This window comes from Mobula hypostoma, chromosome 12 (genome assembly GCF_963921235.1).
Source record: "Mobula hypostoma chromosome 12, sMobHyp1.1, whole genome shotgun sequence".
Taxonomy (NCBI): Eukaryota; Metazoa; Chordata; class Chondrichthyes; order Myliobatiformes; family Myliobatidae; genus Mobula; species Mobula hypostoma.
The window spans coordinates 93,585,620-93,611,907 of NC_086108.1; the positions used below are offsets into that span (position 1 = coordinate 93,585,620).

General features: G+C 41.9%; 1 protein-coding gene across 1 annotated transcript in view; it reads left to right on the forward strand.

Annotated features, from left to right (window-relative positions):
* Positions 1 to 590: 590 nt before the first annotated feature.
* Positions 591 to 26,288, forward strand: part of abca4b (ATP-binding cassette, sub-family A (ABC1), member 4b) — a 190,936-nt gene continuing 165,238 nt past the window's right edge. Inside the window, exons 1-5 of the mRNA XM_063064621.1 lie at positions 591 to 638; positions 13,265 to 13,373; positions 17,884 to 17,977; positions 18,508 to 18,649; positions 23,670 to 23,809. Coding sequence (XP_062920691.1) covers positions 13,308 to 13,373; positions 17,884 to 17,977; positions 18,508 to 18,649; positions 23,670 to 23,809 — 442 coding nt within the window. The 5' untranslated portion in view covers positions 591 to 638; positions 13,265 to 13,307. The remainder of the gene's footprint in view (positions 639 to 13,264; positions 13,374 to 17,883; positions 17,978 to 18,507; positions 18,650 to 23,669; positions 23,810 to 26,288) is intronic.

Below are 26,288 nucleotides of genomic sequence, written 5' to 3' on the forward strand. Positions count from 1 at the left end.
TTTAGTTAAAAGGAACGGCAAAATTAGATAGAAAATGCTAATGCAATTCTAAATATTAATTGTTTTATATTAACTATTTGGAGTTTTATGCAATTAAAATACAGAGCTCTTTAACAAACAGAGATTTATAATTTCAAAAGTTGATATGATTTTGGTAGTTAGCCTGTAAAGATCGTGCTTTTATCCAATTTGTTCTGTTACTCGGTCAGTGGAGGTTTTACTGAACTGCATCTTGGACTAATTAATAATGACAGCCCTGCATATGATTTGCTGCATTTTAATAAGGATGTCATCATATAGGGCCCTGAAATGTAGGTCATGTCTTAACAAATTCTCCTGTTAGTGAATTTACCTCATGATTTGTTTCAATTTTTTTTTATTCAGAACTTAGTTGAAGTGTAACTTGATAAAATTATTAAGTTCAACGAAGTCGACAGGAAAGACAATTCAACTTTAACCAGTTTTTCTTGCACAAATTCAGTTGCTCTATTTTGAGAAGGGGATTAAAACAAGCAGATTACACATGAGCTGTGTAGTTTGGCGCAGCACCATCATTAGGTCTCGTGTAGAAATGTATTCTCCAAAGAAGAGTTTGTTTCCCTTGGATATTTCCTCCAAATGTCATTTCTCTGTCTGAGGTAAGCTGCAGTATATGTTCTTCTGCCTTTGCTTTCAACAAATAGTTATTTTGTACAGTGAGCCTTCTCCTCGGCATTCTTGTTAATCTGTTACAGGCTTTATTGCTGAACCTTGATCATTATTGTGCTAGTCATGCTTAACAACATTTGGAATGTAAGAATTATAGTGTTCGTACACTTGGAAAAGAAGCCATTTTAGTTCTTGATTGAGTGAGGAAATGGATGAAATTTGTTTAAGCAGATGATAACACTCTAGGTTAAATAAGTAATGTCATGGAAGGTAGTTCTACATTCTAGTAATAAACTTGTATGTATTTGGCCTAACAAATGCATCAGGTACTTGGCCATATCAACAGCTGAGCATTCCTGAACAGATTGGTAAGCAAACATCACCCACAATGTCGATGCCTATAAAATCATCACAGCATGTTCAAACTTATAGGGTTACCTATTTTTACTTTAAAGTTGCTCAGTACAATGTAACTTAAAATTTCCAGAAAAGAGTATTTTATATGATCTAAGTAAATGAGCAAATAGCAAATCTTCATTATCTGAAGTACTTCTGATGTAGCAATGAATATCCCAAAATATACTTTTTTTGCCTTTCAATAATTTGGTATGAGTAAATAATCTACAGATCTCTTGACCACCATGTTGGTTGCAATTTTGTTCACTGAAGAAGAAACGATTTTGCTTTATCAGTTTGCCTGTATACGTGGCTGAATTTTGAAAAGTTTATGGAGTAGCATACAGTATAGCAAAGTCCTAGACACAATATGATTGTCTTACATGGCTTTATTATTGTCACATGTACCGAGATAAAAAACTGCTTCACATGACCTCATACAGATCATTTCATCACATCCGAGCATAGAAGTTGTACAAGGTAAAACAGTAATAGAATGTAGGATGACATGTTACAGTTGCAGAGAAAGCATAGTGTAGCCAATAATAAGGTGCAAGGCCATAATGAAGTAGATTGTGAGGTCAAGAATCTATCTTATCCTCCGAAGGGACTATTCTATAGACTTATTACAGTGGGATAGAAATTGTCCTTGAACCTGGTGGTATGTGCTTTCTGGCTTTTGTTACCTTCTGCTTGATGAGTGGGGTGGGGGAGGAAGAAGAAAGAATATCTGGAGTAGGTGGTGTCTTTGATTCTGCAGGCTACTTTGCCGAGGCAGCAAAAAGTACAGGAAGAGTCCATGGAGAGGAGGCAGCTGTACTGAGGCAGCGAGAAGTTCAATGTCGCCTGGCCACCTTGAGGTATTAGTAATTTCCTCTCAGGATCTAACATTAGTCAGTCCACATTTCCAGATCCGTCAGCAAATTAAAATCCTTTCTTACTAATTGGATTAAGTATTATCATAGAGCAGGGACAAAATGCTAATGCTTCAGTTTTATGAATATGATGGTTGGACGTGTGCAAGGACGAGAGCATGCACGCTGGATTTGTTGATCCAGTTCAATTCTGAACCAGTTAATGGGATTTAGATTATGGAATATAAAATAACAAAAGGTTGTAATGTAAGATATTAGTAACTAATTTTGTGAAATTTGTATTCTTTGTAGTAGATGTGCAAGAAATATTAGAACAGATAATACAATTAAATAATAAAATATGAAACTTGGATAATGAACTGATTTTAATTAATTTTATTATTACAATGGAAAAAAAGAACTGGAACTGTTGCCTTTAGAGCAAAGAAATACTTTTTCAAGATTCAAGCTTCAAAGATTCAAAGTGCATTCATTATCAAAGTAGATATGTAGTATACAACTCTGAAATTCATCTTCCCTCAGACAGCCATGAAACAAGGAAAACTACTGAACCTGTTCAAAGAAAAACATTAACCCCCCCCACCACCCTACATATGCAAAAAATAACAAATTGCACAGACAATTTAAAAAACAAGTGAAAAACACAGAATATAAAACACAAAATAAAAAGAGTCCAGGCATATTCAGTTCAGCTCAGTTCTGGTTCAATCTAGTGGATTTAACAACAACTTTGAAAATAAAAAGACATTTAAATAAAGTAATTCATGTAAAGACATTTATATGAATTATAGAACATTGAACATAGAATAGTACAGCACAATACAGGCCCTTCAGCCCACAATGTTGTGCCGACCCTTAAACCCTGCCTCCCATATAACCCCCCACCTTAAATTCCTCCATATACCTATCTAGTAGTCTCTTAAACTTCACTAGTGTATCTGCCTCCACCACTGACTCAGGCAGTGCATTCCATGCACCAACCACTCTCTGAGTAAAAAATCTTCCTCTAATATCCCCTTTGAGCTTCATACCCCTTACCTTAAAGCCATGTCCTCTTGTATTGAGCAGTGTTGCCCTGGGGAAGAGGCAACATTCTATCTTGTATACCTCTATTATGTCTCCTCTCATCCTCCTTCTCTCTAGAGAGTAAAGCCCTAGCTCCCTTAATCTCTGATCATAATGCATACTCTCTAAACCAGGTAGCATCCTGGTAGATCTCCTCTGTACCCTTTCCAATGCTTCCACATCCTTCCTATAGTGAGGTGACCAGAACTGGACACAGTACTCCAAGTGTGGCCTCTCCAGAGTTTTATAGATCTGCATCATTACCCCGCGACTCTTAAACTCTATCCCTTGACTTATGAAAGCTAACACTCCATAAGCTTTCTTAACTACCCTATCCACCTGTGAGGCAAATTTTAGGGATCTGTGGACATGTACCCCCAGATCCCTCTGCTCCTCCACACTACCAAGTATCCTGCCATTTACTTTGTACTCTGCCTTGGAGTTTGTCCTCAATGTAGTTACATAGTGTAGAATTAAAACACAACAAAGTTTTGAATTTTATCTGCTGAGTATTTCAAAAACTTTAGAGTCGTGACTTATCAAAATCAAAACGAATCTATGACTGCAAGGTTCAAGAAATACTCAACAGATGAGGCAGCATCTATGAAGAGAGAAATAGTAAAGTTTCAGGTCAATGATTTTGGTTAGAACAGCCTTTTCGCTAGGTTATCTGGGATTGTTGAAGAATGGTAGGAAAAAAACAGTAAAGTGACTTCTTGCTGGTTAACATCAATGGAGACCCAAAAACTGTCTCCTCTAGTTTCTCTGCGTCTTTCTTCTAACTTTGGTGAAAATAAAATATCGTAAGATGTAATACAATCTGCTAAATCATTTTCAATGGTTTTACAATTTTGCACAAGGCCAACATTACACTGCAGATTTTAGAGCATGTCACTCTCATCGTTTGTTCATTTGTTATGTGCCATGTTGTATGACGTGCACGATCATGGTCTTTCTGTGACCATGATTCACCTTGGCAAACTTTTCTACAGCTGCAGTTTGCCATTACCTTCTTCTGGGCAGTGTCTTTACAAGACGGGTGACCCAGCCATTGTCAATACTCTTCAGAGACTGTCTGACTGGCGTCAGTGGTCGCATAACCAGGACCCATGATTTGCACCAACTGCTCATACGACCATCCATCACCTGCTCGCATGGCTTCACGTAACCATGATCGGGGAGCTAATCAGGTGCTACACCTTGCCCAAGGGTGACCTGTAGGCTAGTGGAGGGAGGAGATGCCTTACAGCTCCTTTGGTAGAGAAGGAATGCCTGACAGCTCCACCTCACCACCCATTGACAATGACATTTTCTTGGATAGAGTCCTAGAATCTTAGAGTTATGGAGTCCTTCGGCTCAACATGTGATCAAGTTGCTTACCTGAGCTGGTCCCTTCTCTCTGCATTTGACCCATATCTCTTTAGGCCTTTTCTATCCATGTCCCTCTCTACATGGCCTTTAAACATTATTGTTGTACTTGCTTTTATCACTTCCTGTGGCAGCTTGTTCCACATATCAACTCCCTTTGCATGGAAAAGCTTGATCCTTGGTTTCCCTTTAAAATTTTTCCCCTCTCACTTTAAATCCATGCCCTCTAGTGTTAGATTCCATTACTCTGGGAAAAAGACTGTGATCATCCACTTTAACTAAATTAAGGAATAATAATTTATTTATTTTATGATTTAATTTGAGATGAACTCGAATGATTAAGCACAACATCTGCTTTCCTTCTAACCTCCTCTCCTTTGGGAATAGGCGTAATCATCTTCAGGCTCAGAACAGCCTGGCAGAATCAAAAGTGAAACAAAAATCACAATTTCACTAACTTAATTGAAATTATTGTATAGACCAGGGGTGGCCAGCCTTTTACATTCCATGCATCAATTTTTTCACTCAGGAATTCAGATGTGCCATACTACTCTTGTACCCCCATTCAATTCTTGTAAAAATATGTTAATATAGAACTCGTGCATGAAAAAGTCGCATCTGAACTCGTGCATGAAAAAATTGACGCATGGAATGTAAAAGGTTGGCCACCCCTGGTATAGACTAAAGGGACGACTTTAAAGGAGCTAGGCACAAAGTACTATGGAAAGGTGATTCCTCAGTGTAAGTAACTGAATTCATACATTTTGGATAATGAAAAGAGCATAGAATTAAATACTGAAATGACAACTTGCTTTTCATTGAAAGAGTGCTCAGGGTTTGAATCTGAATATATGCAGATCTTTAAAATTTTACAACACAAGAACGATGAAAGTTGAGAATGAATCATTGTGTTCAAAGATTTAAATAGATCAGGGATGACCCAAAACTGGAAGTTTATTCCTATTGATAACAGAAGTTTATGAATTCAGTATAATTTTAGAAATAGAAAGGCAGAAGTTATGTTCCTTAATGTAGAACTATTGCATTATGTGATTATGCAAAGAGATCCCCATCATATTTCAAAGGAATTCAGAAGAAAATTTTGAAAATATCAAATGATAAAAGAAGAGGAGGATTGAGAGATTAATATTCCTGACTTTAAGATGCTAAGGAAGGGGAAATACCAGGGGCTGGTATGTTTATTAAGAAGTCTTTTATAACACTGGAGAATGAAACTGAAATTATCAAAGACAGAACGCATTTGGTTAGAACGAAACAACAAGAAAGGAGTTAATATTACTAATCTGCTAAAATAAAAATCTGCTCTCAGGATTAGGCTTTTCATTCCAGGACGAGGGAGATGTCCTCCTTTTTTAAAGAAAGGGGCTTCCCTACCTCCACTATCAACTCTGCTCTCAAACGCATCTCCCCCATTTCACGTACATCTGCTCTCACTCCATCCTCCCGCCACCCCACTAGGAACAGGGTTCCCCTGGTCCTCACCTACCACCCCACCAGCCTCCGGGTCCAACATATTATTCTCCGTAACTTCCGCCACCTCCAACGGGATCCCACCGCTAAGCACATCTTTCCCTCCCCGCCCCCTGCTTTCTGCAGGGATCGCTCCCTACACGACTCCCTTGTCCATTCGTCTCCCCCATCCCTCCCCAATGATCTCCCTCTTGGCACTTATCCGTGTAAGCGGAACAAGTGCTACACGTGCCCTTACACTTCCTCCCTCACCACCATTCAGGGCCCCAGACAGTCAGGTCGGCTGGGGTGATATTCTGCGTCCAGTGCTCCCGATGTGGCCTTCTATATATTGGCGAGACCCGACACAGACTGGGAGACCGCTTTGCTGAACACCTACGCTCTGTCTGCCAGAGAAAGCAGGATCTCCCAGTGGCCATACATTTTAATTCCACATCCCATTCCCATTCTGACATGTCTATCCACGGCCTCCTCTACTGTAAAGATGAAGCCACACTCAGGTTGGAGGAACAACACCTTATATTCCGTCTGGGTAGCCTCCAACCTGATGGCATGAACATCGACTTTTCTACCTTCCGCTAATGCCCCACCTCCCCCTCGTACCCCATCTGTTATTTATTTTTATACACACATTCTTTCCCTCTCTCTCTCCTTTTTGTCCCTCTGACTATACCCCTTGCCCATCCTCTGGTTTCCCCCTCTCCCTTTCTCCTTGGACCTCCTGTCCCATGATCCTCTCATATCCCCTTTGCCTATCACCTGTCCAGCTCTTGGCTCTATCCCTCCCCCTCCTGTCTTCTCCTATCATTTTGGATCTCCCCCTCCCCCTCCCACTTTCACATCTCTTACTAACTCTTCCTTCAGTTAGTCCTGACGAAGGGTCTCAGCCTGAAACGTCGACTGTACCTCTTCCTAGAGATGCTGCCTGGCCTGCTGCGTTCACCAGCAACTTTGATGTGTGTTGCTTGAATTTCCAGCATCTGCAGAACTCCTGTTGTTTGAGTTAATATTACTGTTGTGTATATACGTTAGACCACCAACTGATGGAAATGCAATAGAAAAGCAAATTTGTTGACAAATTCCAAAATAGCTACTGGAAAATAGTTATTTCATAAACTTTTGAACTTCAGGATGAGCGAAGTATATTTCCAAAAGAGCTATGTTGTTTAACAATGAATAACATCATGAGATTCAGAACACTCACGGAGTAAAGGTTCAATTAATAGTTATCTCTTTAGTTAGATGAAAAGGGAGATATCCTGGCACATATAGATTTTTTAAAATGAATAGCAAGAAGACAATGACCAATATCCCATATCTCAGGAGCAACTTCCTGGCAAAGACAGACATTAATTATGAAAATCACCACTGCTTTCAATGTGCTATGACTGCCTTTGGTTGATTGGGAAAACGAATATTTGAAGATCAAGACCTCAAATTTGGCACAAAGCTCAGAATCTGTTGGGCAACTGTTATCCCCTTCCTTCTATAAATCTTTAGGTGCTTGGCCAAAATACACATGCTATTCTGAGCTCTGTCATCAGAAGTCATTGCCAGGTTAACAAAGGAAAAGGTTCCAGGACGGGCTCCAAGCCAGCCTGAAGGAATGCAACATCTGCACTCATTCTTAATGATATCCAGCCCATGACAGAGGAAGGGGAATTCAGGATGGCACTGAGAGACTCGAGACATATTGGGAACACGTGGTAGGTCTGCGTTAGTAGCAGAAGGAGTAGACGACCTCACAACCTATCCTTTCAGCTGCCCCCTCGACCACAACCTGCTCCCTCTTATAGAAGAGACTGTGGCTCCCACATTGACCTAGTTAGCCACCTCAGAATCACAAAACTAGAGTGGACACAAATCACCTTAATCATTCTTTATGAAGAGTAAACGGTGAGCGGGCAGGTTCAGGTACAATTCAGACGTGGGTCCATGATAAGGACCAAACCTCTCAATGCAATAGGTTTCTGGATGAGCAAGTAAAAGGATGTTTATGGCAGGTACGTCCTTTTATTTAAGAGTAGAGACCCAGGTCGAATGTTGCAAGTACATAGAAATTGAAAATGGGATTGAATGGGAGACCAAAAGATAATCTTATCAAGATATATCAAATCACAAAGGGCACAGATAATGTGAATGCACACAGTGTTTTCCCCCATGTAAAGGGCATCAGAAACCTATGGTATAGGATGGCAGGGGAAAGATTTTAAGACGGATATAAGCAGCAACCTCTTCTTGCAGAAGGTGGTGCATATAGAGAACAAGCTAATCAGTGAAACTGGTTGAGGATGTGCCATAACACATTTAAAAGGCATTTGGTGAGATAAGTGGATGAAGAAGTAGATGGCCACATGGATGATAGAAACAAATGGAGGGCTACGTAGGAGGGAAGGGTTAGATTGATCTTAGAGTAGGCTAAAAGGTCGACACAATGTTGTGGGCCAAAGGGCCTGTACTATGCTGTAATGTTCTATGTTTGAGGGACACAGGCCAAATGCGACTAGCTTAGATAGGTCTGCATGGATGAGTTGGGCTAACAGGCCTGCTTCTGTGCTGTGTTGCCCTGTAGATCTATGACTCCATAACATACTTCCAGTTCTCCTTAGAGATGAGAGTGATGCCAGCGGAGGACTGGAGAACTGCATTCTCATTTAAAATAAACCCAGCAACTACAGGCCACTCAGCTAGATGTCAGTGGAAAAGAAATTTATAAAGTCAATTTATGAGAAAAATATTAATGCAGTTTTGATAAATATTAGCTAGAAAATGAAAGACAGCTTGTATTTATTAAAAGCTAATTTGATCAAATTCATTGATAAAATAATAAACCAGACCAATGGAAATGCTGTTACTGGCATGGCCGTGAACTTTCAAAAGGCATTTAGAAATATACCATGTATTCAATGTGCAAACAGATTTCGATTACAGGGACTCTGGCGGCAGAGACACAAATCTGTCTGAAGGGCAGAAAATGGTGAGCAGTTGCCATTCAGTCACAGGGAACTGTACAGTGATGTCTCCAAGACTCAGTACTGGGCTCTTTTTCATCTGTTTAATGACTTTGGGACTGAAGTATAGAAAGCATGTTACGAATGTTTACATTAAGACAATAAAATTCTCAAAAAAAAATCAGGATTCAAAGTCCCTGAAGAAGGGTCTCAGTCTGAAACATCAACTGTTTATTAATTTCCATAGATGCTACCTGACCTGCTGAGTTCCTCCAGCATTTGTGTACGTTGCTTTGGATTTCCAGCAACCGCAGACGTTCTCATGTATATCATTTGATGCTCCACTGCAAAGTCTCTTCGAGGAATGCCTACCCTGAAGAACTTTAAATCTTCTCTTCAGTCCTGAAGAAGGGTCTCAGCCTGAAACGTCAACTGTTTACTCATTTCCATAGATGCTGCCTGACCTGCTGAGTTCCTCCAGCATTTTGTGTGTGTTGCTTTGGATTTGCAGGAAATGGATTAGTAAAACACTCAGACTAACTCAGGTGAGATTTAACAGAGTACTCTGAAGTCATATGTTTTTGTAGGAATTATAAGGAAAAGCAAAATGAAATAATGCAAGTTTCACACGAATGCTGATTCAGGAAGTGTTTTTACACAGATATTTGATGTTGAAATGTCACTTAAGTGTATATGAAACCATTGGCTTTGTTAATGGGAATGGAGAAGTAAAGCCAAGATGCGTCCATATGGCTTTACGGCATTGAAGGAGGTTATTTGGTCTATCAAACCCAGGCCACTCTCATTTTCTCCACTAATTTTCCATGTAATCTATTCTCCCTACATTCCCATCAAATACGGCACCCTTCCCCTACCTCCAAGGTCCCATCACTTAATTGTACACTAGTAGCAATTAAATCATCAATCAGCTTGTTTTTGTGACATGGGCAGTTGTTGGAACACCCAGAGGAAACCCACACAATCACAGGACACACAGAAGGCACTGAATGTGAGAACTGAACCTGATTTATTGACACACTGAAACGAAAGTCCTACTGATCACCCCACTTCCGCAATCTGCTGGCTATGATGCTAAGTGATGTAACCTGTGGTCATCGGGTGACTGGGGTCTTTCAACATCGTCCACTCTCACTCAGGCGACCCGGCCAGGGTTGATTAGGCCCTGGCTTGTGTCCCAGCAGCACTGGTCCACAGGTCACACCTCTCGATCCACAGCCATCTCGAGACTCACTCAGCAGCCTATGTGACGGTCCTGGTGGCTCTTTTCTTTGCAGCCCCCATACATCCCACCTCTATAGGCTCGCACCATGTCCTGCACCTCTGCCTCTGGCTCTGCTCCCACCAGCTCCTGCTATTTGGCTTTCTTACATTCAAACTCCTCCTTAAACCATCATCCTAAGGAACTGTCAGCTCTACTATGACCACCTGATTCGAGGTTTCTGACAGAATGGCCGTGTCATACCTTAGTGATGAAGATGCGGTGAAGTCAAGGAACTTTAATTGCTCACCCAGATCAACGTTCAGTTGCCAGTCAGACGCCGAGGCAGGCAAACCCGTTAAAATGGCTGTTCTGTCCAACCATTATAGAACATTGGCTAAAGCTTAACTAAGGTATAGTGGCCATGTCTGAGTTAAAAAGTCAGATTTAGGTAGAAATAAGTAAGTATTTATAGTGGCAAAAGGAATGTTAACCAAGGAACACAGATTTAAAGAGGGAGGCACAAGAGATGTTGAATGGTGGAATCGGAAACAAAATGAAACCTGCTTGGGGAACTCAGCAAGTCATGTAGCAGCTGTGGATAGAAAGAGATAATTGACGTTTTGGATTGACTTCCTACATCAGGACCGAATGGAGCTTGAAGCCTCATGGGACAAAACGGTGGGAAACACAAGTATTGAAGGAGGACATTTGGCGATAGTAATGAGTCCTGATAGTAGTGAGTAGCAGGTCTCGAACCAAAATGTCAAACTATCCCTTTGCCTTCACCGATTTAAAGATGATTGTAAGTTACAAACAGAGGTGTACCAGTGTTGTTATAATCAGGAGTGTGGTGCCTGAGGGAGAGCAGTGGAACTGAATCGAAAGCAAGTTTCAAGAAAGGAAGGAAACAATTGAAGGCTTTGAGGAAATGGCAGAATGGTGGGTCCAACTGAACAACCCTATCCATGTTGAGCTAAACACCGATTCATGTGTTGCATTTTATGAGCCCATAATAATGATTAAAAACAGGTGATCTGGGTGGCCCTAATGTGATCCTGTTCTTACACAGATGCTGTAGCCTCCTTTCCCATTCGGATTTCTATGATTCTGTGCAAGAGAGGGCGGTCTACAGATCTCACTGCTTGAGAGATCGTTGTCACTGGTGCTCCAAGCAAGGGCTCAGGTCTGATGTAACGTGTTTCTACACGACACTTCCCTTGCATAAAGGAGGAGCATTGTTCTTTCTTGGTTATTTAACCGTCTGTTTCATCCTTTCTTCTTCCCGAATGATGTTTGGGACTTGATATTAAGTGCTTCTGCAGGGAGACATTATAGCCCTCCTGCTCATCACACAGTGGGATAATTGTCATCAAACAATGAATTCTGTGACTATTGTACGATTGGAGCACATGTCCTTCAAGAGGACCACAACCTTGTCATAGGGTTTGGAAGTTTGAATTCTTCAATGACCCGGAGAGCTATGTTGGCTGGAGTCAGAGCCTTGTCCTTTGGCTCTTCGTAGGGTCATCCATGCCAAACAGGTCAAAGGGTAGAGGCCAGACTATGAGTGGTCCACCGGTCCTCCAGGTTTGGGGGTTCAGCTCAGGGCTAACAGCCCTGACTGCTCAACAAAAAAATGGTTACAGAAACAGCAATGAAGAATCCACCTACATCTGTGTGTGAAGGTAAGGACAGACAGAGACGGAGGACCTTCATTGCTGCCCTAAATGCCAGCAGTATAATAGGAAGCAAGTAAGTAAGGAGCAGGTGTCAACTGTAAATTACTGTCACTGTAAATCGATTTTACCCTTTTTCTCCAGGCGGTCTAACTATTGGCAACAAACAAGATGTTGGAGGAACTTGGCACATCAGGCCGAGCTGCTCCAGCATCTGCTGCCTTTTATATCTCACTGGTCTAACTATCTGGGTGGCGTGGTGGAAACAGGTCCCTACCAGCGGAGGTGTAAAACGCTCCTTTGATCCACCAGCCTGCAGGTGACCCTTGAGCAAGGTGTAGCACCTGCTTATCCCCTCCACCCCCCGCACTGATCAGGGTCACGTGAAACCATGGGAGCGGGTGGTGGATGGTCGTATGAGCAGTTGGTGCTTATCATAGGTGCTGGTTATGCAACCACTGATGCCAGGCAGACAATATCTGAAGAGTATTGATAATGGCTGCATAACCTGTCTTGTAAAGTCACTGCCCAGAAGAAGGCAATGACAAACCACTCTGTAGGAAAATTTGCCAAGAACGATCATGGTCATGGATAGACTATGATCTCCCATGCCATGCGATATGGCACATAACGATGATGATGGTCTAATTATTATACTCTTAATCTGCAGAATTCACAATTTTGAAAATGGAAGGCGGGTTGACCAGCCTCTGTAAAGGGCTGGTTTGAATATTTCCAGTGCGTACCCTTAATCAAAACCAAGAAACCATTCTGTTTGGTTTGGATGAAGAATACACTTCTGAAATGTTTACCTTGTCTTTTTACTTCACCTACTTTGACCAACCCTTTGTGAACTTCCATCACTATCTGATTTTACTTCCTGGTTTTCATTGGCTTTTAATCATAACATCGTTACCAAATTCAGCCATCGCTGACTACCCGAAGGTTTTGGGACTATCCTGGTTTGAGTAGCTCAGCTAATCATTAACACAAGAGATTCTGCTGATGCTGGGAACCCAGGGGAACACACACAAAATGCTGGGGGATCTCCACTGGTCAGGCACCATCAACGGAGGGGAATAAACAGTTGACGTTTCGAGCTCAGAGCCTCATCAGGGCTGGAAAGGAAGGCAGAAGAAGCCAGAATAAGAACTTGGGGGAGAGGAAAGGGTACACCTTTTCCACTTATCACCTCCCAGCTACTGACTTCATCACCCCCCACCCCCCCCCCCACCACCGCTCCATCTACCTTCTTGCTCAGCTAGGTTCACCTTTCACCTCGTTTGTACTCTGCTGCCCCACACCTTCTTATTTTGGTCTTCATCACCCTTCCTTTCCAGTCTGATGAAGGGTCTTACCCCCTCCAAAGATGCTGCCTGGCCTGCAGAGATCCCCCAGCATTTTGTGTGTGTTATTCTGGCCTAGCTAATCACTGGTTTTACAAACTGAGCTATTCTGAAGAAGCTGGAGAACTCTGAGTCAGGCACCATCATCTCCTGAATTGTTGTTCCTTCCTGTTTTTAAAAATAAATTCAATTGTCTAATGTCAAGGCATTGCTGTTTATATTTTAGAAGTGCATATGCTAAATTACTGTAGTGAGAGAGGGGCAGAAGAATGAGCTCCTCCAATCAAATCACTCTCCTGCTGTGGAAGAACTGGACTCTCAGGAAGAGACAAAAGGTCAGTGAGTGAACAAAGCCAACAGTCTGCATTCGTTCCCACACCAATGAACAGTAGAAAGGAAATAGCACAGGGAGACTATTAATATGGGATCAAATGTTATGTAAACAAGTTCAGGGACTGAGGGAGCAGATTTTCACCAAGTTCAGGTTTACTCTTTTTACTCCAGTGCCTGGTGCTCTCAGTAGACATGGACTTCCTTCCATGGGAATATGGGTAAGCTGGCTTTTGTGACCAATTCGGTTATAATTATTTACAGATACAGCGCAGATCAGGTCCTTCTTGTCAGGGAGGCACACCACCCAGAAACCCACTGATTTAACCCACAAGCTTAATCATAGAACAACTTACAAATGAGCGATTAACCCTACTAACCGGTGCGCCTTAGGCATGTGAGAGAAAACTAGAGTTCCCAGAAGAAGCCCACGTGCACACGGGAAGAACCTAAAATCTTTCTTACAGAGGATGCCGGAATTGAGCTCTGAACTCTGAATCCCTGAGCTGTAATAGTGTCACCCTAACCACTACGTTGCCGTGGCGCCCACATGGTAGTTCAGTTCTGGAATTACAGCAAATGGCTTCTATTCAATTCCATGGTAGATGTCCATTGTCAATGACAGAATTTGACATTGCTCCACTATCAGGTTATCCACTGCTAGGATACAAAAGTTGTTTTGTTTAGCAGTGACATTTCTTCTGTACACTGGACCGGAGATGGCAGATGTAATGCAAATGTTCACACCGTTTATGAGGGACATGGATAGGGCAAATGCAAGCAGGCTTTTTCCACTGTTGGGTGAGATTGCAACTAGAGATCATAGGTTAAGAGTGAAAGGTGAATTATTTAAGCGGAATCCTAGGGGGAGCTTCTTCCATCAGAGGGTGGTGCAAGTGTGGAATGAGCTGCCAGTGGAAGTGGTGGATTCAGCATCTATTACAAAGTTTAAGAGAAATTTGGATAAATAGACGGATGGGAGGGGTATGAAGATGTATGGTCCAGGTGAGGTTTGATGGGACTAGAATAACAGCTTGGCATGGACTAGATGGGCCAAAGGGCCTGTTCTGTGCTGTAGTGCTCAATGACTCTGTCCGAGGTTTCCTCTGATTCTGCAAGCCAAAATGAATATACCTAAGACTAAGAAAAAATTAAAGTCAAAAGAAAATAAAATAAGAATTTTAATTAGGTATTTAGACATAGGATGACCTGTAGACTAGTCACCTAATATAAGATCAGTTAAGATGAGGTTTTGGTGTGTTTATATGTATGGTTAATGGTGCCTTTGCATGGTGATTAAGTTTCTAGTCTTCTGTCTGGAGACGCGGTCTACAAATACAGCATAACTAATTCAAATCCCACCATGACAGTCGGGAATTTAAATTCTGGGAAATAAATACATCTAAAAATATCAAATCAAGTCAAGCTTATTGTCATTTAACTATACATATATACCATCAAATGAGATAATGTTTCTCCAAACTGCACTGTAGCATACATAACACATAATAACTTATGAAAGTAAGGATGAAATCTACAGATGGATTAAAACAGATAAACAAACTAAAGTGCATGAATTAAATATTGAAGGGTACAGAACAGATTAACCAGCTGCACTTTGAATGCAATGCGGCAGGGAGTTCAGAAGCCTAATGGCCTGGGGGAAGAAACTGTTTCCCACCCTGACCGTTCTTGTCTTTATGCATCAGACTCTCCTGTCTGATGGTAGAAAGTCAAAGAGGATGCTGGATGGATGGTTGGGATCCTTAATAATATTAAGGACCCTGCATACGCAGCGCTCATAACTGTCCCCGAAGTATGGTTGGGAGACCCCTGTGATCCTCTCAGCTGTTTTCACAGTCCTTTGTAAATGCTTGCATTGGCAATGGTAACCTTGAAATGATCGGATTAACATTTTTAAAAAAACCTTATTTATCAAGGTCTCACAGGGAAGAAAATATGCTGCCTTCCCAATTACTTGACTCTCAACTGAGAAGTCCTATTAATGGGCACCTTACTCAGATTTTCAAGAAAAAAGAACGGACATATTTTCATCTGAGTTGCTGAGTTTTTAGTCTTTCTGATGATCAAAGTTACTGATATGTATAATCCTTGAGCTGTCATTTACTCGAGGAGTTAGCTGTTTGTTGAGTCATTTCTGTTGCATTAGCACCGTGTGCACAGTCTTGCTGTCGATGGTGTGTCATATCCAATCAATCTTGAAGATAGCTCTAATATAGAAGTGAAACGCCTTAATGAAGAGACATGCACAAATTGGGTAATTCATGAACCACAGCATATCATTAACATGGTGTTCAGAGTCAGAATCAATTTAATATCACAGCCATATGTTGTGAAATTTCTTGTTATGAGGCAGCAGTAATTTCAATGCATAATAATAACTGTAAATTAGTGAAATATAGTCACAGTCATGCCTTCTTTGTAACTTGTAACTGCATCAATACGTGGGTCCCGGTGAGATCCTCAGAGATGTTGACTCCCAGGAAATTGAAATTGCTCACCCTTTTTAATTCTGATCCCTCAATGAGGACCGTTGTTGCCAGAAATTAAGACAGAGGAGCATTTTAATAATAGCAACTAAGGTGGACAGGAGAATAAAGGAAAAGGATACATGTCAACTACTTAGACAGATAAATGGCTCATTTGGTAAACCATCTATTACTACTTTTAAACTGTCTGAGCTTGGCAAGAACAATACTGCAGCCAGTGCAAAAGTTTATTTTAGGTCTATTAAGACAAGGAATAGTTTATTCCCAATCCTTTATCTAGAGTTTGTCATTACTCAAAGACAACATTGTTGACTTTTTTTCCTTCTAGATATCATAGTTGAATCATTTGTCCTTCTATCCCAGCTCCCAGTAAACATGAACAATCTGCTTATTGGTTCTGAAATACACATGCTCAACTTGTACAGTGGGGTTTTAGGGTTGTGAATCCATTGCAGCATCTGAGGGGAGGTTTTGAGTTTCTCCAAACAGACATTATACGTGATGCAGTACTATGCAGAAGTCTAAGGCACATATATATAGCTAAGCTGCTTGAGACTTTTGCATGGTACTGTAGTAATTTTATGTATTGCACAGTACTGCTGCCACAGAAAAAAACAAATTTCATGATGTACAAGAGTGATGATAAACCTGATTCTGATATGGGTCTCTACTGTGGACTGAGAGTGGGAATGGAGCAGGGAGAGGGGAATTGTGGTTGGGAAAAGGAGAAGAGAGAGAGGGAAGCACCAGAGAGACATTCTGTAATGCTCCATAAAGCAATTGTTTTGAACCAAATGACCTTGCCTGGTGTCTCAGGGCTGTGTGTGTCTGCACTTACACCACATTCACTCCCACCCCGACCCTGGCGCTCCTTCTCTCCCACAGACTTCCTGCGGTGCTCCACCCTTACCATCCCCAACACCCTTTGTTCCCGTCAGATTTAGAAACTCTCTGCTCCACTTTGACAAATACAGTACTGTGCAAAAGTCTTAGGCACCCTAGCTATATATATGTGTGTCTAAAACTTTTGCACAGAACTGTGCAGTCATCCTGTACACTGATAAAAGTGCACAACAGTGGTTAATGAAATGACGACATTTATAGAGTCATACAGAACGGGAACAGGCCTTTAACCCAAATGGCCAATGCTGACAAAACTGTTATCCAAGCTTGTCCCACTTGCAGCCTTTGACCCAACTCCTTCCAAACCTTTCCTCTCCAGTTAACTGTACAACTGTCTTCTAAAGGTAACACACACACAATGCCTGAGGAACTCAGCAGGCCAGGCAAGTTCTATGGAAAAGAGTAAGCAGTCAAAGTTTTGGGCCGAGTCTCTTCATCAAGACTGAAGAAAAGGATGAGAATTCGGAGTAAGAGGTGGGGAGAAGGGAGGAAAATGTACAAGGTGGTAGGTGATAGGGGAAACTGGGAGGGGTGCAGTAAAGAGCTGGGAAGTTGATTTGTGAAAGAGATAAAGGGCTGGAGAGGGGGGAATCTGATAGGGGAGGGTAGAAGACCATGGAAGAACGGGAAGGAAGAGGAGGCCCAGAGGGAGATGATGGGCAGGTAAGGAGATAGGGTGAGAGAGTGAAACAAGAATGGGGAATGGTAAAGGAGAAGGGGAAAACAATTACTGGAAGTTTGAGATGTCGATGTTCATATCATCAGGTTGGAGGCTACCCAAACAGGATTGTTATTGTACGCGTCTCAATTATTTCCTTTGGCAGCTCACTCCACATACATACCCTCTGTGTAAAAAAATAGTTGCTCCTCAAATTTGTATTAAATCATTCCCCTCTCATCTTAAACCTATAATCTATTGTTTTTGCTTCACCAACCCGAGGGAAAAGATTCACCCTAGCTATGCTCCTTATGATTTTATGCAGATGAACCATTTGCAATACATAGAAATACACATTTTATGACTGAAACTTTATTTGGAACAAAAGTCAGGCAGATTTTAATACAGCTATTAACTGACAGCTGATTTCTAATCTCTGACCAGCTTCGCTTCCTGGTGGAACTTGTTTGGCCTCTCTCTCTTTTCCTTGTTTTGGTTTGGCTGCGGAAATCAAATCCTCTCTACCAGCAACATGAATGTGAGTAATATTGAAGCTGATGTACGTTGTTGGTTTTACCATTATATCTGAATCACCTCAGTGTTGAAAAGATAGAATCGTTGCTTTCGAAACTCCAGACCCATAAATTGAAAACTGAACCCAACAACATACCAGAAGAAGCTGCTGTGGAGGAAACTGTTGAAAACTGAATATTGCTGGCTGGAGTCCCTGTCTGTTTTTGATCAGAACAATAACTGCAGCACCATAAGCTGCCCTAATTCATCAATCTCTTTCCCCAAGTGGTGCATATTTCATGGACAGAGAATACCAACAATAGGGCTGGATTAGCTCTCTGGTGTTTCAGCTGAAGCTGAATAGTTGACGTGGTTCCAAACCACTTAGTTTGACTGAAGTATTTGTGCAATCACGAGAAGCAGGGGAAAACAGAGCTCCTTTCTTTGGGCACAACACCTTTGTTTTTAATAGAATTTAAACAAGTTTCAAAGAAAGAGTACTGAAATAAACTTAGAGACAACACTCTTTTGAAATTTCTTTTCCCCCCTGTTTAGGCCATTTTCCCAATAAAGCAATGCCCTCTGCGGGAATGTTACCATGGTTACAGGGAATTTTCTGTAATCTCAACAACCCCTGCTTCCAGTACCCTACTGATGGAGAATCTCCTGGTGTGGTTTCAAACTACAGAAATTCCATGTAAGTAAAATTTATGGACTCATAATGATATTTACCACTTACTATGATTCACTTGAAATCTCTTAAAAACCTTAGATAGGAACAGTTTTTGGCAGTTTTGATGTATTTAATAATATAAGTGTGTGTGCCACTCAAATAACTGGAGAAAAAACACTTAGTCATTCACAAATTATTAAAAATAAAATGTAAGGGTCAACATTTTGTAGCTACAGATGTTTCAGATGTCCTTTCCTCTTTTCTCCCCAGTCCTTACTTTGATCTGTCACCCTCTGGTTGTGACTTGTAGCAGTTGTCCTTTCACGTCACAGTGATCATTTGGCACAGAGGGATGTGTGTGTTTGGGAAACAATGAAGGGGTGAAGAGATAGTGCACGTACATCAACTACTTTACTCTGATTAGCTTTCCTCTTCCCAATGGCTCCACAAAGTTTGTTATCATCACCAACGACTGGATTAAGTCCAGTCGTCACTTCAACAGTAGCAGCAATCAAATCTCCAGAGACACAAGAGATTTTGCAGATGCTGGAAATTGTAAGGAACACACACAAGTGCCAGTCTTGGTGAAGTGTTTTGGCCCGAAACATCGAAGGTTTAATTCACTCCACAGGTACCGCCTGACTTGCTGAGTTCCTCCAGCACTTAGTGTGCATTGCTCATGAAATCTCCAGCCTTGGGGTTATTACAGGTAACCTGATGCCTGAGCAAGTGCGATTGTGGGACTATACCAAAATATTTTTTACTCTACTGTCAGATTGATCCATTTAAATGCATTAATCTTAGGATGAAGTTTCAAAAGATTTATTGCTAACTTGTGTGTTGATCGACATTAAGTATAAGGTGGCATGGTAGTGTAGCGGTTAGCATAACACTATGAGGGTGCAAGCAGCCTGGGTTCGATTCCTGCGACTGCCTGTGAGGAATTTGTATGTTCTCCTCATGACTGCATGGATGCTCCAGTCTGAAAGGGCCTGTTGCTATGATGTATCACTAAATAAAAACAAATAAATAAATATCCCCCGTGCCACAAAGGTCACTCAAAGAATCATGCATTATACAACTTACCACAAGTACATTTGAGGGGCACTGTAAATCATTGTTTATTCTTTCAAAGATTCAAAGTATATTTATTATCAATGTATGTATGCAGTACACAACCCTGAGGTTTGTCTTTCCACAGACAGCCACAAAACAAAGAAAACTATGGAGTGACCCCTCCATAGCGGACGGTGATGCAACCAGTTAGGATGCTTTCCACGATAGAAACTTGCGAGTGTCTTTGTCTTTGGTGACATTCCAAATCCTCCTCGAGCTCTTAATGAAATATAGCCACTGCTGTGCCTTTGTAATTGCATCAAGATGTTGGGCCCAGGATAGATCCTCAGAGATGTTGACGCCCAGGAACCTGAAACTGCTCACCCTTTCCACTTCTCATCCCTCGATGAGGAGTGATGTGTTCCCCTGACTCCCCCTTCCTGTAGTCCACAATCAATTCCTTGGTCTTTCTGATGTTGAGTGCAAGGACATTGCTCAATCAGCTGATCTACCTCACTCCGAATGCATCCTCATTAACACCTGAAGTTCTGCCAACAGTAGTTGTATTGATGGCAAATAAATAGATGGTGTTTGAAATGTGTCTAGCCACACAATTGTGGGTGTAGAAAGAGTAAAGCAGTGTCGAACCGCACATCCTTGAGGTGCTCCGGTGTTGATTGTCAGAAAGGGAGAGATGTTAATTCTGATTCGCACGGACTGTGGTTTCCCAGTAAGGAAGTCAAGGATCCAGTTGCAGAGGGAGGTACAGAGGGTATGACTGTGTTGAACACTGAACTATAGTCAATAAACTGCAGCCCAACATAGGTATTACTATTGTCCAGGTGATTACAGCCTTTAATGATGTTAGGTTTCATTTGTAAGAAGTAATGGTTTGCAAACCCTGCCAGACCTGACATGCATCTAATTCAATCTCTAATCACAATCGGAATTGTTTTCTTGCCCATAAAATAGCCTTCCATATTTCATACCTGGACTTCTTGTATAGTTCTGGATCACTGTTCCGAAATGCCACAGATCTAGTCCTCAGCAAACTATGAATCTACAAGTTCATACATGACTTTTGGTTTGAGTATTGCATAGAAGTGGTTCTTTATTCCAAGAAAATAGTGATAAAGGGATTCCCTAAAGGTTAACTTGCAGTGGTAAGGAAGTCAAATGCATTGTTAACATTTATTTTGAGAGGACTGGAATATAAATGCAAGGATATAATGCTGAGGCTTTATAAGGCATTGGTCAGACCACACTTGGAGTTTTGTGAGCAGTTTTGGTCCCCTTATCAAAGAAAAGTTGTGCTGGCATTGGAAAGTCCAGAGGAGGTTCGCAAGTATGATCCCAGAAATGAAAGGGTTTGAGCATTTGATGGCTCTGGGCCTGAACCCACTGGCGTTTGAAAGAATGCGGGGGGATTGAATATTGAAAGGTCTAGACAGAGTGGATGTGGAGATGATGTTTCCTATAGTGGGGAGTCTAGGACCAGAAGGCACAGCTTCAAAAAAGAGGGATGTCTGTTTAGAACAGATGAGGAAAAATTTATTTAGCCAGAGGGTGGTGAATCTGTAGAATACATTGCCACATATGGTTGTGCAGGCCTTAAGGTGGGGTTGATTTGTTCTTGATTAATCAGAGAATCCAAGGTTTCGGAGAGAAGGCAGGAGAGTATGGTTGTGAGGAATAATTAGACCAGATGGAATGGTGGAGCAGATTCGATTAACCAAATAGCCTAATTCTGGTTCAATGTCTTATAGTCTTATGGAACCCGTTCAAAGAAAAAAACATCAAACCATCCCCCCATGTGCAAAAAAGAACAAATGGCGCAAATGAGGGGAAAGCACAGAATATAAAGTATCAAACCACAAAAATAATCAAAGCAGTCCGGGAATGTTCATTTCACCTTCTCATATGAAAGTTTTGATTCCTTCTGGAGAACAGTTCTTTCAAATTCCTCCTTGTTATGGTCATAGTAAGCATCAGGAAGTAAGATGTTCCCCTGTGGCTGTCCCCCTCACTAACAGGTACTGCTGGATTCTGTTGAGGAGGACGTTCTATCAGAAGTTAGCAGCAATACTCAGCTCTCCAGCTCAATCACTGGCCTTGAGGCTCAAAGGGAAAGGGTGCAGTCCGACAGGGCAATAGGGATATGAGACTCAATAGAGAGGCACATGGACAGGAGATTACGTGGCCACAGAAAAGTAGCCAGGGTGGTGCGTTGCCTCCTGGGTGCTAGGACCAAGGATGTCTGAGTACTTCTCAAGGGGGAAGGGCAAACAGCCAGAGGTCATTGTACATGTTGGCACAACTAACATACCTGTAGGTAGACATGGGATGAGGTCCTGCAGAATGGGCGTAGGGAGCTAGTTAAGAAATTAAAATGCAGGGGCTCGAGGGAAGTGATCTCTAGATTACTGCTGGTACCATGTGTTAGTGAATTCGGGAATAGAAAGATAGACCAGTTAAACGTATTGCTGGAGAGCTGGCATAGGATCAAGGATTTGGGTTCCTGGATGATTGTGGTCTCTCCTATGGTTGAGGCCACTTGTACATGAGGGTTGAGTTGCACCTGAACTGGAAGGGTCCAATATCCTGGAGGAGAGAGCTTGGAGGGTTATGGGCCAAAGGTGGACAACTGGGTCTAGCAGAGAGGATATAGTGGTTGGTGTGGATCAGTTGGGCCAAAGGGTCTGTATCTACGCTGTATTACTCTGGAATACTGTAGCTGAGGCCCACCAGACCTCATACCTCCAGCACCCTATCTTGGATTCTGTGCTCTGGTGCATTGTAGCTGAGATTTCTCATTCTTCCTGTAACCACATAGATTTCTCCTGGATGCCTTGGTTTCCTCCCAAGTCCAAGAAACATGTTGATTGGCTGCTGTAAATTGCCTCGGTGTCGGTGAATGGTTATAGAATCAGGGGAGAGAGTGTGGGTTACAGGGGAAACAAGTGAGGGAAGTGAACTGATGGCATTGCTCTGAAAGGCGATGTAGACCCACTGAACTGAATGGTGAACGTCTATGTTGTCAGGAGATATGAGAAATAAATATACAAACCTCCACATGTCCCAACCATAACAGTAAAGTTGACTGACTTTTATTAATGTGGTAAGCATGACCCTCCAACTGCTTGTATGGCCGAGATTGGCCAACTCTGAGTAGGCTAAGGACTGGTGTTACCTAGATTTGCTCTTCAACACTGCTTTTTCAGAATCAGGTTTAATATCATCAGCATATGTTGTGAAATTTGTTCTCACTGTGGCAGCAGTACATTGCAATACATAATAATGGAGAAAAATAATTGAGTATCACAGCAGGTATGTATATATTAAACAGTCAAATTAAATAAGTAATGCAAAAATAAAAATTAAAAGAAAAGTAGTGAGGTGGTGTTCATGGGTTCAATGTCAATTCAGAAATCGAATAGCAGAGGGGAAGAAACTGTTCCTGAATCGCTGAGTGTGTGCCTTCAGGCTTCTGTACCTCCTCCCTGATGGTAGCAATGAGAAGAGGACATGCCCTGGGTGATGGGCGTCCTAAATGATGGATGTCACCTTTTTGAGATCGCTTGTTGAAGATGTCCTGGGTATTACGGGAGCTAGTGCCCATGCTGGAGTTGAACTTTGTTACTTACTGCTGGCGTTTAGGGCAGCAATGAAGGTCCTCCATCACAGACATAGAACGATTCTTCATTGCTGTTTGACCAGTCAGGGTTGTTAGGACCGGTGGACCACTTTTAGTCTGGCCTCTACCCTTTGACCTGTTTGACATGGGTGACCCTATCAAGAGCTAAAGCATAACGCCCTGACTCCAGCCAACATGGCTCTCTGGATAACGGAGGCACGCAAGCCTCCAAACCACGACAAGGTTGTGTTCCTCTTGAAGGATGTTGTTGTAAGGTAGCAGTTAAATATTCGTGCAGTGAGGATCTTGTGTGGAAAACCTAACATGTTTGTATTCTTCTGGTCTTCTTTCTAGACTTGCACGTATATATGCGGATGCTCAGGAGCTGCTGTTTAATAAACCTGAAATTCATAAGCTGCGCATAATCTGGGATGACATTGGCTTTCTATCTGACTTCATGGATATACTCAGAACCAATCCCAGGAGAGTTGCAGGCAAGGAGTTATGCATTTATACATAAATAATATTTCAAGAACTCAGACTATAAAACAATAAGGCATAGGAGCTGAAAAGGCCATCTGGCCCATCGAGTCTGCTCTGCCATTCGCTCATGGCTGATTTATTATCCCCCTCTATCCCATTCTTCTGCATTCTCCCTGTAACCCTTTGATGCCCCGACGAATGAATCTCTGCTTTAAATATGCCCAATGACTGAAGTGAGGCCACAGATGTAATTTAGGACACATAACAATGTGACAGGGTGGAGATACATGTAAGGTGTTCCTGCAGGTCACCCTTGGGCAAGGTGTAGCACCTGCTTAGTCCCCACCCCCGCCAGTCAGGGTGACGTGAAGCCATGGAGTAGGGGATGGATGGTCATGGAAAGACCATGATTTCCCACGTGATACGAAACGGCACATAACGAACGAACGAGTGACGGTAAACAAAGCCTATCAAAGACCAGATAAAGTGTTATTCTTGTACTTTCTTGTAACTCTTGTATTCAATGTCCCAACTAATGAAGGTCATTATCCCATGTGCCTTCTTAAGTACGTTATCTAGTGTACCTGCCACCTTCATAGATCTTTTCTCTTGCATGCCAAGTTCCCTCGGTCTGACTGTTCCATTTATGGTATGTGTCCTAGCCACAACAGTGCTCCCAAGATGCATTCCCTCACATTTATCAGAGTGCTGGGGTGCAGTACTGGCATGGACGGGGAATTATTTCACAGTGGTCTCTGCTGGAACTAGTTCCATAACCTGAGGCCATGTAGCAACAGACCTGCACAGCAATGACAAAACTAGTCTGTACAGGACTGCCTCTGCATAATACCAGGGCCAAGTACTGGGGGTGGGGGGAGTGGTGCCAGAACCAGCAGTGTACAATTGTTCCACTGAAGGGTGCAGAGGAGGCGAGGGCAGCACTCAAGCCATTGAGGTCAGGATGAGTTATGAATGTAGAGTGTATTATGACAGGATGAGGTCATTGCTTTGAGGTGTGGAATAAGACAATGCACCATTAAAACCCCAAGTTAATGGGTAAGGGGTCAAGCAATGTGTCATGAACTGCAGTAAAAGCAAAAAAGAGCAGGCATCTATTTTACACAGTGACAAATTGTCAGGATATCTAAAAACATCACCTCATTTAAAGACTGCTGAAATTTAATTGCTGTTGCCAAAATGCCAGAAGGAGTACCAGTATTCTGCACTTAACAAATCAGAGTAATAACACGTTCCTCTAATACTGATACCAGACATCTCAAAAAAAAATTGTCTGGGATCTAGGAAAGTTTAATGATTATCTTCATGTTTTAAACCCACTGGAATACATTGCCTAGACTCGGTTTAGCCACAATTAAAAGTCAGTGTTCACTTAGAATCCCTGTAGTTACAGTCCGCAAACCAAGCCAGAAATCCTGGTGTAGTGATGGACTCGGACCTAAATTTTAATTGCCTCATTAAGACAATTACAAAGTCAATCTATTACCACCTTGAAAATATAGCAAGAGTTAAAGAGTTTATTTCTCAGCAAGATCTAGAAAAACTTGTCTATGTGTATATTTTTAGTAGGCTTGACTGCTTTAATGTTGTTTTCACAGGTCTCTGTAAAAAAATTCCCTCAGATGACTGCAGCTCATTCAGAACGCTGCTGCTAGATTCCTCACTAATATCAAGAAAGTAGAACATATCACTTCAGTTCTCAGATCACTACACTGTTTCCTGTCCATCAGAGAGGACTAACTTTAAAATATTACTACTGGTTTATAAGGCACTGAATGGTCTGGGACCAAAATACAACTTGCGGCCAAGAAGTTCTATTTTAACCTCATGTCCACAGGACTTGTTTCCAAAATGCATCAGGCTTGTTTAGATGTTCCTTTGAATCTTTTGAATAGAACATTTTGGCCGCAAAGAGCAAAGGTATGTTTGGAGAAAAAAGGGTGCAGAATTTCATGAAAAGAACTCCTCTCCAACTGTTAAGCATGGGGGTGGATTGATCATGCTTTGGGCTTGTGTTGCAGCCAGTGGCACAGGGAACATTTACTGGTAGAGGGAAGAATTAATTCAATTAAATACCAGCAAATTCTGGAAGCAAACATCACACCATCTGTAAAAAAGCCGAAGATGAAAAGAGGATGGCTTCTACAACAGGATAATGAACCTAAACACACCTCAAAATCCTCAAGAGGTGCAAGCTGAAGGTTTTGCCATGGCTCTCACAGTCCCCTGACCTAAACATCATTGAAAATCTGTGGATAGACCTCAAAAGAGCAGTGCATGCAAGATGGCCCAAGAATCTCACAAAACTAGAAGCCTTTTGCAAGGAAGAATGGGCAAAAATCCCCCAAACAAGAAGTGAAAGATTCTTAGCTGGCTACAAAAAGTGTTCACAAGCTGTGGTACTTGCCAAAGGGGGTGTTACTAAGTACTGACCGTGCAGGGTGCCCAAACATTTGCTTCGGGCCCTTTTCC